General features: G+C 31.4%; 2 protein-coding genes across 2 annotated transcripts in view; both read right to left on the reverse strand.

The window, feature by feature from the left end:
* Positions 1 to 588: 588 nt before the first annotated feature.
* On the reverse strand, positions 589 to 4,974 carry LOC148601916 (cyclin-D-binding Myb-like transcription factor 1). The gene is made up of 3 exons (XM_088554945.1): positions 4,875 to 4,974; positions 2,617 to 2,754; positions 589 to 1,441 (listed from the first exon to the last, which is right to left on the reverse strand). The coding sequence occupies exons 1-3, from the start codon at positions 4,964 to 4,966 to the stop codon at positions 613 to 615; spliced, it is 1,059 nt and encodes a 352-aa protein (XP_088411071.1). The 5' UTR covers positions 4,967 to 4,974; the 3' UTR covers positions 589 to 612.
* Positions 4,975 to 6,279: 1,305 nt separating this feature from the next.
* The window catches only part of LOC148601917 (neuralized-like protein 4), a 48,039-nt gene continuing 38,081 nt past the window's right edge, over positions 6,280 to 16,237 (reverse strand). Inside the window, exons 23-27 of the mRNA XM_088554933.1 lie at positions 14,889 to 15,002; positions 13,651 to 13,789; positions 11,290 to 11,405; positions 10,053 to 10,200; positions 6,280 to 8,165 (exon numbers count right to left, since the gene is read on the reverse strand). Coding sequence (XP_088411059.1) covers positions 7,961 to 8,165; positions 10,053 to 10,200; positions 11,290 to 11,405; positions 13,651 to 13,789; positions 14,889 to 15,002 — 722 coding nt within the window. The 3' untranslated portion in view covers positions 6,280 to 7,960. The remainder of the gene's footprint in view (positions 8,166 to 10,052; positions 10,201 to 11,289; positions 11,406 to 13,650; positions 13,790 to 14,888; positions 15,003 to 16,237) is intronic.

Here is a 16,237-nt window from a genome sequence, read left to right on the forward strand (position 1 = left end):
AATCTTACATTTTTTATGTGGGAGATTCTAAATTTTTTAAAGATGTTGTGGGAGTCTCCCCCTAATATGGGAGATTATTAACAGGTATGAAAAATACAAGTTAAACAAAGAAGTTTTATCTATAGACATGTATGCAGCATTGGCCTCACTTGTAACAACAGTTGATGCTTGCACACAGTAAAACCCATGAAGTTGAAGATGCATACCAAATTTCAAACTATTCCGGTTGTCATTGAGTGCTGCCAAGTTTATGCAGCAACAATCTATGAATCCCAATTATTAAAATTAGGACCATTGAGGTAGCGCCTGTTCTGGTGGTGAAACATCTATATTGCCAGATTTGTTTTGAACTTGATTTGATTATGGATCAGATTAGAGTTCAGTAATTTTGTCGCTATCTTTATTAATTCCCTAAAAATGTGAAAGCAATAAAAACATAATCCCAAACAGGAAGTTGTACAAAACCATGCCAAACATGGTACAACCCATCATATTAATAAAGCTTATCAAATTCCATTTTTCTGACTGAAAATGACTACTTGTAATTATTAAAATATAGTATACAAATCCTGAATAAGTAAAAGGGAATTAAATACTCAAATCTTTAATAAATCATAAATATTTTGTTCTCAAGGCATCAATAATTTCTTCATAAGTCTTCCTATGATATTCTGGTATCGCAGTTTTCAATATGTGAAACCGCCCTTGAAGAAATGAGGGTGATGGACTCATTTCTCGGAAAGATTCACTGATTTCAAACCAATCAATATCAGTCTCAACACTGTAATTTGCCTCTACGATAAGGCCTATCAATTGAACAGAAAATTCCCCTCTCCATCTTGTTGGCGTTGATAAATCTTCAAGTTGCCATATCTTTAATCTACGAAAATGGTTCCTACATTGCTCTTCGTGTCTTGAAGGGACAAGAGTAGCAACTTCTCGCCAAGGTATTGTTTGTCTTTTCAGCTGATATATGTTTTCTTCCCCAGTGAGCTGTTTAATTGCTTGGATCAGTGATGCCTCTTCTTCTTTAGTCCACTGATTACTATTAACTTCCTTCTCTATCCTACGATGATGATCTTGAACTGACTGTGCATATCGACCAAGCATATCACCTATTTTTTGGTAAATTCTACCATGTTTTTTCACCATTTGTTTTACAATTTTTGTCTCTTCTTTAGAAAATTCTCCCGTTTTCATTCTCTTAACCTTCAGCTCCCTAGTCAACTTTGCATAGCAAGCATCTGTAGTCCTGTTCAAGTTTTTTGAAATTTCCAGAAAAAAATTTGTGTCTTTCATTAGCTTAATAATTTGAGCTTTGCCTCTTCTATCAAACAGTGACATTGGGTCAACTTCTTCAAGGTCAACTTCATATTTCTGTAAGTATCTTTCCCAATTCTGAAATAGTTTATTTTTTTCTTCAGTAACCCATTTTCCATATCTAAAAAAAATATAAACTGACATCTATTTATACTTGTTTTATATACATAACACTCATCTGCAATATTACACATCAATTCTATTCTGCATAATATTAATAGGTTATTAAATATTATACCATTGAGTGAAAAATACACAAAAATATTGCATGAATCTTTAATAATTGAACTCAAAATATGTATTGGACATACTGGTTTTTAGTAAAATACGGATGAGTCACTATTTCCTTCATTGTACACTAAACTATATTATTATCCATTTTTATACAGGTACCATAAACTGTATCATGAGCTTTATGATACAGCTACGAACCATTGTAATGAAGAGTAAATAACATTAGCATGCCATTTTGGAGGACCCACTTTTTCAGTGTCCAATAGGAAATTCAAATTGTACTTTTTTTGACAGTAAATTACTGAGGTACAAGTAACATCCATTATGAAACTACTAGTTGCCCTGTATAGAAGTATGGGATGGTCATGTGAAAAAAAGGTGGAAAAAAAGCTTTGCCAAGTGCAGCATGATATGACTGCAATGGTCAAACCCTGATCAGTTAGGGCAAGTGTAGACATAACAACTGGTTTGTACACTATATTGCACAAAATTTGAAATTCAAATAAAAATTTTCAGTATCAGACCAAAAATTAAAAAAAAATTTGGGGTGTGTTCTAAAATGTAACTGAAAAACACAGGCATTTCCATAAGGAATCCAATAAAAAAAATTGAAATTGGACCAAAAATAAAAAAGTCAATTTTTTGGGGGTGTGGCCCCTTTGACCCCTAATAACTTGAAAACAGCCGAAAATACATAAAATCTGCTTGATACATTTGTTTCACCAAAATTAAGTAAGGAACATAATAAAAAAAGAAAAATTAAAATTCTACATGGAATTTACTAAAATACCTATTTTTACTTTTTTTTTGGCCCCTTTTTGCCATAAACGGTAGGGGCCACAAAGTCCAAATTTATTGTGGACGTGTAAAAACTTGGTCTGTGACCTCTATGTTCTATTTTTAGTCATGGCAGCCAAGTTTTCTGACAGAAGTTTTTGTAATAGAATACATAGACAAAAATTTTAACATTGTTATTTTTCAAACAGAATTAACTTAAACTTCTCCTTGTCAGATTAAGCCTTGAGTAAGAAAAATTTTTACAGCTCAAAAAACTAAATGCACCTGTAAAAAATGCCAAGTTTTTCCCATTCTTCAGGCTTTCTTCCTTTATGAGATCGACTGTTGTGAGGATGGATCAGTTGATCAGTTTCATCATCAACAAATATAGGGCGTTCACCTGTATTCCTTCTTTCCATTATCCTTCAATAAATAGATGTATAAAAAACTATACATGAACAAATATAATCAATTTCATGATGCAAAGTGTGACCTCTCACCTCTGCCATGTGATAGCAATGAAAAAGAAAACATGCAATAATATCATCAGAACATTTCTACCATTTTACTAAGAAATATTAAATTTTGTTAAGAGTTAAAAAGAACAAATACAAAAAAAATATATGTACAGTAAATTTAATTAAACATACATATGAACAAGTAAAAATAATTTTAGAAATTGAATTAACAAGTTAATGCCATAACATATAAAAATTTAAGTCATAATATTTTGACCCAAAACAACAGACAACAGACTTCAAGAAAACTCATTTATAAAATGTCAAAAAGGTTGTATTTTCTAGCATCTTCAGCATATTTGTAATCCCATGATCCTACTCCATAAAGAATACATGGAAATGTACATTTGTATGTCTTACATGTACATCATTAAATCTGAAGAATTAAAATTAGTTTGTACATGTACAAATGTAATATAGATAGCAGTGATTCAATGAATGTTCCCAGTGTAATAAATTTCAATAATTCACACTGTGAAACAAATCCTGTAATTACATTCTAGGACATTATCCTGCCAAAACTTCACAACTTTGGTATCAATCTGCCAATCACAGAATTTAAAATTTATGTTGAAAATATCTATAAATTTTGAAGAAAATCTATAAAATAAATAAGATAATCCATTGGTTATCGTGAATAACTAAAATATGATCACTCATGCCAAGAATGCTTGAGGATTTAACTTATGTGCAGGGCAAGTTCCCCACACTCTTTAAATCTAGGTGTTCTTGGAACTCGTGATAATATTTCGGTAATTCACCCTTTCAAATTAATTATCCTATTATTCAACATGCAGTGACCAAATGAACAATTGATACATTGTTAGTCGAATTTTAATTATATTTTTGTGGGATGGAGGAAATCATCATATATAAGACAGGACCAGATGTGTGGCTATTGGCCCTGTAGAATAAGTAATAATAAAAAAATAGGACAAAATCACCATGAAAAAATCTGGTATTTATTATTTTTTGTTTGACACTTTGTTTATCACGCTCACATCTTTTCTAATTTCAAATAATGTTGTTATTTGGTAATATAATCTCAACGCACTGGGGAAGACTTGGTTAATGAATGTCCAGGGTGGAATAAAATACATGTGTATTAAACAAAGACAGAAACAAAACAGTTTTAAGTGCAACAATGATCAAAGGTGTAATCAATTTGTCAATATACTCTTTTCAAAAACAAAATTGAAAATATCTTACTAATCAACACTGGTTTATTTTAATATTTAATTATTTTACTTTATTTTTTTTAATATGTATATATTGTTTGATCAATCTTGACTTATTAGCTTACATAACTACCTCCAGAAAACAGTATCAGAAAGATCAATTTATTATTAAATTGCAATGTATTTGAAATATATTTAAAAAATTCTTTTTTTTCAAAAAGTACCTAAATACTTTCAAATACATATGTAACAGGAGAGCATGATTTGACTCACAAAATTATTATCCACCACCGAGGATCGAACCCTACACCTCTCGATGACAAGCCCAATCTTTTCAATCCCACTACCTACATGTACTACAATGCAGGAAGGCCATCCTGCCTCACATTATTGAAAATTCCTTCAATTACAAATACTTTCCAAAATGTATCCATCCTCTGGCACTGAAAGGATTATCGAAAGTAGTTTGGGACAATGATTGGCCCTATCCTATGGCACAGAACTCCTTACAACCAGGAAAAAGGGTGGGACCCACGAAGTTCATCTTGGACTCACCTTTCCAAAAAGTGATGAGTCACAGGGCTCGCCATGTAAAAATCCTAGAGAAAACTTTGGTATTTTAAAGGTACGTTTTGAACTTCATGCCAATGTTAACGTTTAGATCTATGCATAAAAATTTGCAATATTTGGACTAGACGCCTAGACTGGCTAGAGATTCATTTATGATAAGATTTCAATATCCTTGTCAAATCCACGAAAACAAAATCGTTACTAATATTGTTTAGAAAATATATTAACGAGACAAAAAGTCCATAAATATTAAGTAAATGAAAGTACAACGGTTTACCTTATTTTATGACATGTAAAAATCAAAGAGTGGTAATCGGAGTGAAAAATAAACTCCACAAATTCATGCTGTCTTTTTCGACCCCGGAACATACATTACGGGATTTAAAAAAAATCGAAACAGCCAGTCATTTTTTAGTGTGCAATATCAAAAATATTGTTTAATACTGGTTAGTACCCACTTGTGGGCCTCTTCTTGACATAAGCCAGCCCTGAAATAAAAAAAAAATCCTGGAGTTATTCCAATTTGCACTATGATAAGCAATTTTCTAAGTTTCACTAAGTTCTGATACTTGTTTATTATTTTTATGTTGTTGTTGTTAGCCTCTTAATTTAATATGGTTCATGCCACACCTGAAAAATCTGTCAGATTTGTTTTCATATGAGCAACCATTTGATTTTTTTGGAGGTGGTAGGATGAAAGAAAGAATAATGAAATAAGTTGAATTTAAAAAAATGCATATAGGTTGTTATTTGGTGAGGTAAAAAAATGTAAACATTTTGGCATTTGGAAGCCATTTTGGATCAAATTTGAGGGTCTCTGTGTTTAGGTAGCTAAAATTGAAAAATAAATGCAAGTTTCTATTTTTTTTTTCATGAAAGTTTGAGGTAAGATGGTTTATTCAGCCCCCCCCCCCCCAGAGTGTACAACTGTGCACGAATTTTGTCATATTTTTTTTTCTCATTTTCATCATGCTTCTACTGATGTTTTTCTAAGTCACTAATATTGTCAGCGACTTGCACTCGTAATTTCAGTATTTTATATTCGCATATGATTTGCATATTTATATATATTTATATTCCATGCTATGCTGCAGATTTGTGACGTGTTTACTGCTATAGCGTCATAATTCTAGCTTCATACAAGTTCAGGTCATCATGGTTATGAAAGAGCACGCAATCATATCAAGGGTACCAAGATTTTAGCGGAAGTCACCTGATTTTAGAGCATATTGCATTCATGCCATTTCGGATGTTGAAAGCAAGCCAGAGTCAAGTGTCAGAGAAAATTTGAAGATTAGAGACTTTAAAGACTTCAGTCTTTGATTTTTGTTTTGTTTTTGTTTTTAAATACTATGGAGAACAAAAATTTTTTTTCTACTGCATTTATTTACGAGTTCTCAGTTGTCAACAATTCTTTGCACTAACATTTAAGTAGCTCCAGCCTTTGGATTTATTGTTTCCCCAACTCATACACATTCTAAAATTTTTTAATGATTACACTTATTTCCGAGAAAAAGCCCTGCAACTTCTGCAAAATTACTCTGAAAAAGATGTGCTGGCAATAGTTTAAAGTCAAACCTTATCATAGTTATGATTTCAAGAGTTATGTCCCTTACCCTACGTCTACCTCCATTAACAGGTATCCACTGCACCAAAAAACAAAAACAAAAAAAACCAAAAAACAAAAGATTTATTACTTTTATTTTTTTGATGTTAGAACATCATCATCACAGACATTAACAATTAAAATAATTATGATATTATAGAATGGAGAAAAACATGTGCAGGCTTAAAGTTCAATACAAAAACATGTACAGACTTCAATACAAAAACAAAAACATGTGCAGACTTCAGAACAAAAACAAAACAATTATGACTCTAACACTGTAACATACTGACACAAAATAAATATCGACCTTGTTTAACATTTTATTTTCTGTCAACACTAAAACCTTACATGAAAAAATTAGCCATTTGTTTCCTAATCATTTAGGCTAATGATGAAATAGAAACATTACCTTGATTTACTTGGAGATTTTTTGTCTAAAATAGGGCGATACCATTTGCAATAAACACAAGAAAACAGTATACAAAGCATACGTTTCATGTACTTGGACAGTAATTTTATTCCAAGGGAGTTGGAAATTTGGAATAAATTCTTGGCATGTTACAAAACCAATTTCATTACGAAGACAATACAAACTGAAATATATTAACATATTTCAAATGCAATAGGAACTGAATTGATCTGAAAATATATATCAATTAGACTTTTTCTGTCTTGTCATCTCACTTTCCTATGACCGACAAATAAAACTAATAATTACACATGATATGTAAACATGATTTTTTTGGTAAAAATGGAAACTAAGATATTTAGCAAAAATTTATCATTGAATTAAAATTAATACTGAAGAGTTAATATCAACAAAGTACATAACAGAACATAGATCAATTCAAATAGTTAATGAATATAACTAATAGATCAAATAATTACTGGCCTTTCACCTTACACTAATCAAATACAGCCAAGTCAAACAGTATCACATTCTCTGAAATTTTCCTCCATAATTCATGGTTTTGCTTAAAAATATAATTTAAACAAGAGGCTCCCAGGAGCCTGAATTGCCCACCAGGTTGAATTTTGCCTTTCAAAGGCAATAAATTTAACAAGAAGTTGTCCAACAATTTTCACTCAAGAAGTCTTTGGTAGGGCTTATCATAAGGATCATTTCAACAATTGAAAGTTTCGTTTAATCTATCATAGTTTTCAAGATTATGACTGAAAACTGTAAAAAAAAAAAAAAGTCATTTTTCCCCTTTCAAGGGCAATAATTCTTACAAGGAGTCATCTGACAACTTTTGTCCCTGAAGACTTTTGTAGTCCTAATAATAAGGATCATTTCAGCTACTGAAAGAATTTGCCTAAACCTAACAGTTTTGGAGATATATGCGAAAAACTACTGTCTGACCGCTATTTTCTATTTTTAGTAATGGGGGTAATGTTTTTTGACAAATCAATAATCCCCACATCAGTTCTATGCAGGCTACCCCAAGGAACATTCATAACAAATCTGGTTTCAATTGGTCAACTAGTGTCAGAAGAGAAGATTTTTGAAAGAAATAACATTAAAAATAGCAAAAATCGTTGAAAAAGGGCAATAACTCCAACATGGCTTAACGGATTAAAATCAATCCTATGTAAGCATCAAAGTAACTTGGACTGATTTCATTCTGTTTCAAATGAAAGCTTGATAGGCTTTGGTGAAATTGAACATGATACAAACATATCACTGATTTCAAAAATTTTGTCCCTTACACTAGGTCTTCCTTCTTAAAATCAAGTCAAAGTCCGACCAAAATTTATTCTATCTTAATTAAAACAGACTGTAACATTATAGACCCTCGTTCCTTTGTTGACCATTCTAATTCATTGTTTTTTATTTTTGGATCAATCTGTTCATCGAAGCCTAATGTCTGTGGTCCAATTTTGTAAGAGCCTGGTTTTAACAACACTTGTAAAGCTATTCTGACACAATAAGTCTTCTTTGTTTTTGGATCTGTAAGTCTGAAAAGGAGTAATAGTCAAATACACCAATAAGCATAATGTAAATTTAAGGCTTTTCAATATCATCATTAGAATATAAAACAAGATGTTACTGTGAGCATTTGGACAGTAATGAAACTACCCTAATTTCATCAGTAAACATTCTGTCACCAATGATACTACCCCAATGTCATCAGTGAGCAATCTGTCACCAATGATACTACCCCAATGTCATCAGTGAGCATTCTGTTACCAATGACACTGTTCCCCTTTTCATCCACCAGGAAGTTGATGTCATTCTGACTATTAATTGTATCCAACTATAGTACACAATGTTCCCCTCCAAAGGTATTTAACAACCACAGAAGTAAAACAGTACACTATGTTCACCTCTAAAGCTATTTAACAACCACAGAAGTAAAACAGTACACAATGTTCACCTCTAAAGGTATTTAACAACCACAGAAGTTAAACAGTACACAATATTCACCTCTAAAGGTATTTAACAATTGTATGCTTTGAGTATTTTATGATTTAATTTGACAGCTACTGCATTGTATGGAAGGATATTTTTTAAAAATAATTCTAATCATGAGATTCTTCATGATTACAGCTGTTTTGATTGGTTGAGAACGTCGTTGCCAGAAAGTTCATACATGCATGAACTTCACCAGATCATTCATACATGCATGAATGCAAGTCAACTTGAAACCGATATGGCGGCCGTGTAGTTCGAATGAGTGTGGCAAACGAACTGAACGGCATAATATAGCTGTAAGAATAGTTTATTACATGCACATTAGTTTACTGGTCAAGTTTGTTTACAGAGAGTAATTTTCAGCTCGGGAAAAGAAACTTATAACTGAGTCTGACTGAACCCTTCAAAACACCTTGCAGCAATTTTCCTTCTTCCTTCTTGTATTCCCCAAGGATTTATATACAGCATATTTAACTCCTTGTATTTCCTTAATAATTATATTCCTGTTGAATTGTTTACAACTCGCATTTTTCAATGCCAACTATCACTACGTCAATGCTGCCTTCACTGTTGTTGTGCAGCTGATTATGTGTAAATATTCTTCCCTGCTCTCATAAGTGTGCAAAGGAATGTGTGTGTATTGAAGCATAAACATAAACACAGTGTATCAATATAACTGACTGAGGCTCTCAGAGGGTAACTATCGGATAGAATTATAAGGATTGAACAGCTATTTTCAGCCGTTCATGCATGTATCAACGACCAAAAATAGCTGTTCAATCCTATAATAAACATTTCACTTCAGATAGTAATTACACTCTGACAGTTACTGCAGTGTTTGGTAGGATATTTTTTTAATCAACATGTCTGCTCTGAGTTATTGCAGTGTTTGGTAGGATATTTTTTCAATCAACATGTCAGCTCTGACAATTATTGCAGTGTTTGGTAGGATATATTTTTAATCAACATGTCAGCTCTGACAGTTATTGCAGTGTTTGGTAGGATATTTTTTAATCAACATGTCAGCTCTGACAGTTATTGCAGTGTTTGGTAGGATATTTTTTTAATCAACATGTCTGCTCTGACAGTTATTGCAGTGTTTGGTAGGATATTTTTTAATCAACATGTCAGCTCTGACAGTTATTGCAGTGTTTGGTAGGATATTTTTTTAATCAACATGTCTGCTCTGACAGTTGTTGCAGTGTTTGGTAGGATATTTTTTAATCAACATGTCAGCTCTGACAGTTATTGCAGTGTTTGGTAGGATATTTTTTTTATTAACATGTTAGATCTTGACTAAAACTGATTTCTAGCTGCATGAAAAATAACATTGGTGACATAGGATAACAGCCTTTCTTAATGAATCATTGGTAAATTTGACACAAATGTCAACCATGCAGAACAATTGATAACGTAACTGTAACACTTACTTATATTTAGGACTAAATTCATTACAGCCAGCATATTTTATAGTAGGAGACAGGAAAACAGGTTTTAAACCTCCAGCTTCAGGTCGAGATTTCTCTGTATAAGTTGTTAATGAAGATGTTAATATACTGCAGGAACTTCCTTCACTACCTGGAATCAAAACATACATTAAGAAAGAAGATTAATTCTAATAAAAAAAAAAAAACAAATGAACTTACCATCAGAAATTTATTTCAGCAAATTTAAAGGCAAAACATCTTGACTGGTTATAACAAATTTCTATACCTATACAGGGCAAAGCAATAAGGTGGTGTAGTATTTAATAGGTTGTATTGGCTATTTCTATCCCTATACAGAGCAAAGCAAGAAGGTGGTGAAGTATTTAATAGGTTGTATTGGTTATTATAACTTCTATCTCTATACAGGGCAAAGCAAGAAGGTGGTGAAGTATTTAATAGGTTGTATTGGTTATTATAACTTCTATCTCTATACAGAGCAAAGCAAGAAGGTGGTGTAGTATTTAATAGGTTGTATTGGTTATTATAACTTCTATCTCTATACAGGGCAAAGCAAGAAGGTGGTGTAGTATTTAATAGGTTGTATTGGTTATTATAACTTCTATCCCTATACAGGGCAAAGCAAGAAGGTGGTGTAGTATTGAATAGGTAGTATTGGTTATTATAACTTCTATCCCTATACAGGGCAAAGCAAGAAGGTGGTGTAGTATTTAATAGGTAGTATTGGCTATTATAACTTCTAACCCTATACAGAGCAAAGCAAGAAGGTGGTGTAGTACATGTATTTAATAGGTTGTATTGGCTATTAAAACTTCTATCCCCATACAGGGCAAAGCAAGAAGGTGGTGTGGTACTGAATAGGTTGCATTGGTTATTATAACTCCTATCCCTATACAGGGCAAAGCAAGAAGGTGGTGTAGTATTGAATAGGTAGTATTGGCTATTATAACTCCTATCCCTATACAGGGCAAAGCAAGAAGGTGGTGTAGTATTGAATAGGTAGTATTGGCTATTATAACTCCTATCCCTATACAGGGCAAAGCAAGAAGGTGGTGAAGTATTGAATAGGTTGTATTGGTTATTATAACTTGAATAAACAAAACATAAAACAATACACATGAATCATAAAAAAACTTTTGAAAAAAAATAAAAACTATTTAAGTAGCAGTCTTTATAAAAATCTTTGTGTGGACTGGTACTTAAGATCTTAATGATAATTTACCAGACACATGTAAATCCCCAGAATCAACAATTCTGCGAAGAAGATCCATTCTAGTTCCATAATAAGCTGTATGCCATTTATCCTGTACATTTAATGAATGAGCTTTGTTTGGCAATCTATAAAAAACATTAATACAGACGTGTAGGACTTGTACTATCAAACATGTTTTCATAAGTATTTAGTCAAGATATGAATATCCTAAATGAAGATGGTATCATCAGGTAACAAGAATAATTAATTCTAGTACTACAAATAAATGTCAATTTTCATATTCAAAATGCACCCAAATAATACAAATGTCTCATTCTTCACTGGTGGTCATTATTCAAGTGTCTGTAAGAATCAGACAAAATGTGCAAAATCTTAAAAATGAATCATTAAATCCAACTGATCTGGCAATACAACTCCATTCAAGGAAGGCTTTAAATAAAGCTCTTGAACTTGGTCTTTGTCTAATAGTACTGGTACATCTTTTCTTGATTTAGACATTACATAGAAAATTGCAGCCTTCATACTATAGCAAAAGAGATGATTTTGATTTTCCCTTTGTTAATTTTCCATTACTAGATGGTAATATCCCTGAAGCATCCCTACAGTATAACATTTCACAATGATTTATTTTGCTCCTATTTGAAATAGAGTGTCAAATTTTAATGAACACAACAGAAACTTTATCAACAGAGAATGGATATCACAAATTTGCTCCTATTTGAAATAGAGTGTCAAATTTTAATGAACACAACAGAAACTTTATCAACAGAGAATGGATATCACAAACTTCTAAAAACATTTACTAATGTTTTTTTTACCATTACAAAACTTTGATTCAAAAATATGATAGTGCTTACAGGTTCTTAATTGAAAATGGAATTGCTCACCTATTTTTTTTTTTTCAGAATCAAAGTCTATAAATACTAATTCTTTCAAACAAAATCCAATGGGTTTATCTACAGCTTTTTAATGATTTTTTTCATAAAGGATACAATATCCAAATACAATTATTCTTTATGAAACATGTTCCAGATTTATCAAAGGACAGTTTAATTAAATAAAACAAATTTTCTTTCCTAAGTTTATATGTAGCCTATAATAGAGTTGAAAAATCATAACTATCAACCAAATCATAAAAATCTTGAAAAGTTATAAAGTTGATCTTATGCATTGAATGAATTTTTATCATTAAAATAAACATTTTAAATGGTTTAAATCATTATTTTTATAAAATATATTGAATAATTAAATAAGAAGTTTTTAATTGTTGTTAGATAAGTTGTTCATAATTTAGAAACATTTGTAGTAGAACATTTAATAGATGAAATAAAATGTGATTTGAATGGCTTTTTGTTTAGTTTAAATATCCAGTATAAAGTGAGAATGGTCATGTGATTAGTATTAACTGGTCATGTGATTAATGTTAACTGGTACACAACAAAGCAGCTGATTCATGATGTTCTTTAGTTACTTTTTTCTACTTTACTCTCTGTAGAATTTATGACGTTCAAGGATCAAAACTAACAGTAGTCCAGTAGTTCTGTGCCACCCTAATTTTGGAGAGGACTACTTGAAAATTTTCATGGTACCCGTAGTCCTATGGACTATCTAAATTTTACCTTATTTTTCACAAGATCTAAGAAGAGAACCATCATTACCATTTGGGTACTACCTGTTTTACCTCTAAAGTAGTCCTGTTGACCACCAAACAAATGTAGTTGGTGTCAAACCCAGACTTTGAAAGAATGTGAGTTATTTGATTATGATGTACTTCTGTATAATATCTACATCATATGATAACTATGTTACTAGCTTCTTTATCTGCCTGTGCAAATTTCTTTCCTAGTTTTTTAACTTTTTTCTTAGTCTAGAAACTGGTGTTACATTTCATAACATTAGAAATATAAACAGTTCAGCCATTTCTTTCAATTTTTTAATGTTCATCAAACTTATGAACCCATTCAAATTGTTCACATTCTTTCCCTTTTCTGAAAAGATTCCTTTAGTTCTAGATTCAATTTTTTTCCACGTACTGACCCAAAAAATATGTAGGCAGCCCGGCCATTAGGCAGGACTGTTTATTTGTGCTGGTTACCTATCAAACACTTAAACCTTCTATACATATCCTAATTATATATTGGAAATCAGTCATGTTTATTGATACTGATTGATTAAAATTATTCTTACCCAAATAATAACAATTGCAGAGTTTATTGTTCAGTATTTTCGAAATTAGTACTTCGATTATACAAACTAATTAAGATAATTACTTCCTTGTAGACATTCATTGATTGGTTTCTGCATAGATCCACATGTTTTTACATAGACTATGTCTACCATAAATATCAAAATTTTCTTATTTTCACTCACTTTAATGAGAATCTACTCCATGACACTGGCAAGGCGAACTCTTTAGGGGGATCCCCTCTCCAATGATACATTTCTTCAGAACGAAGTTTATGGCAAGTCTCACAGTAGCACACATTCAATGACTGCTCAAAATAGCCCTCTATAGAACAATAACAATATCATGTTTAAATGTTTTTGATTATATTGAATTATTGAAAACATCAGAAATTTAGAATCTCTATCAAAACAATCTGTTCAATCATCTAGGAGTTGTTTCTGTTGATATGACCAGGTATGTGTATTTTATGGCATTTATCAATATAATAAATGTTTCATAAAAAAAAAATAATTAATAAGGAGTGTCAGTTGAGCATTCAAATTTTTCTCATGTTACTGATGTATAATTTCACTGATGATTTAGTGGTTTAATCTGTAACCTATAGCTAATACAGAGTGATATTTATACAATAATCCTTCATGCACATTTACATATGATGCTCAAACTTTCTATATATTTTTTAAAAAATCCCACCAGTAGTTTAGGAGTAGTTGCCCTTTAAAAGAAATGTGGAGGGGCAGACAGACAAATAAACAGGGTGATTCCTATATACCTCAAACTTTGTTTGTGGTATATGATAAACACAAATAACAAGCAACTTGTAGTCATATGTGCCCACCACCACAAAAAAAAGTTGGAAGTGCAAAAATCCTATACCTCCTGTAAAATTTGTCAAATCAAAATGGTGGCGCAATATGATCAATGGCATGTTGACTAACAATCCACTACCAGGTCAAATAGCCACCCACCTATGTAGTTTCAAAAACACAATGAACCTAGATATATGCTTTGTAAGTGCATTATTTAAGTGTATTCTGATTAAAAATATTCAAAATAAAGCTGAGAATGTGTACTTTAAAATATTATTTGTAATTTACTACAAATGCATATGAATACTGTTTACACGTGTGAGTAATTTGCCTCCATGCTGTCAGCAGAAAAGGTGAAAATGTGGATTTTCAGAGTCATCTATTTAAGTAAATTTTGTGAAGAAATTCTACAATCATCGTACCATTAGCATAATGATTTTGAAAGCCTTATTTTCCATGCTTCGCAATGGTATGCAACTTTAAGATGTCATTTGTCCTGGGAATTCACAGTGAAACTTTGTAAATTACATTATTAACATGTTAAGTAATGGAAACGTTAGAAGTGGTTAGTGAGTCCTATGGTAACTTAGAAAAATGACCCATGAACTTACCAGGAATCCCTAACAGTATCTTGATACGGGAACACACATTCTGATATTCACAGTTTCTAGAAATGTTCAATAATTCTACAATGTTGTTTCTACCTCCTGATTTCTCCTTTACCACTGCAAAAGAACACGATATAAATTTACATGAATAAAAAGCAGTATTTGGCCTCCAGCTTGCTATGGACAGAACAGATTTACAGTCGGCAACAAAATTTGTATTTTAACAGCAAAATTATCTTATTGTAAAAATTTCTATATGCAATATTACTATATGAAAGTTTGATTTAAAGAATATTTTAAGATAATGTTTTCCTTCACCAACTTTATCTTGGTTTGTTGACTAGACTTTAATTAAAAAAAATCATACTAATACCAGATTTTCATTCTCAGACAGTAAAAGTATATTTATGGAATGTGATATATGAATATCTAAAATGACCTGGTTTGCAGCAGTTTACTCTCATGATCCCCCCCCCCCCAAAAAAAAAAAATAAAATAAATAAATAAATAAATAAAAAAAAAATAAAAATAAAATAATAATAATAAAACCAACATTACACTAAGGATGCTGGATAAACCTAACGGGATTGACCTGAGATATCCATGATAAAAGCCAGTATCAAAAACAAATTGCCTAATCATTACTTCACAACAGACTCTAGAAAAGAAAGAGGACATTGGTGGCTTAAAGGATTTCTCAATATGACCTCAGGAACATATGATACATATATATTAAAATGTCAATAAGGAATTTCTCTTGAAATAAATAAATTGTATAATATTACTAGGATAATTAATTGGAAAGTGAATAACCAAAATATGATCATGAAAGCTGAAGAATGCCCAGATTTAGAGTGCTGAACTTGATCAGTCCACAAGTTAAATCTTCAAGCATTCTTGACACAAGAAATTATATTCCGGTTATTCATGTTAAATAACTCAAATGGTTATCATATTTGTTATATAATTTTTGTTCATAATTGATTGAAATTTTAAATTTTGTGATTGATGGATTGATATTTGCATTGTGACATTTTAGTAGGAGAAACTTCCAGAGTGAAATCACAGAATTTATGTTACAGTGAACAATCAAAATATATTACACAAGGAACATTTGATAAATCACTGCTACTAATATAATACTGTGAAAGTACTATAATTTACAGATATCAATTTTCGTGGATGAAACACAAGTTAGTGCATTCTTGAATTCGTGGTATTGAGGTTTTCCATCAATGGAAATCTCCTTTTCGTTGGTAACCAAATTTTGTTGCTTGGCCTACCCATGAAAACTGGCACCCCACGAACAATAGTACTTTCACAGTAATGTTTATTCTTGGTCATTATTTGTC

This window comes from Perna viridis, chromosome 12 (assembly GCF_037379345.1).
Source record: "Perna viridis isolate PV_CMFRI_1.1 ecotype Kerala chromosome 12, ASM3737934v1, whole genome shotgun sequence".
Classification (NCBI taxonomy): Eukaryota; Metazoa; Mollusca; class Bivalvia; order Mytilida; family Mytilidae; genus Perna; species Perna viridis.

Excerpts from the sequence above, each read along its gene's own strand:
- LOC148601916 (XM_088554945.1), bottom strand. The coding sequence starts at position 4,966 with ATGTTCCGGGGTCGAAAAAGACAGCATGAATTTGTGGAGTTTATTTTT. Across the intron at positions 2,755-4,874 it reads TTTACATGTCATAAAATAAG|GATAATGGAAAGAAGGAATA; the intron begins GTAAACCGTTGT and ends TATTTATTGAAG. Across the intron at positions 1,442-2,616 it reads AAACTTGGCATTTTTTACAG|ATATGGAAAATGGGTTACTG; the intron begins GTGCATTTAGTT and ends TATTTTTTTTAG.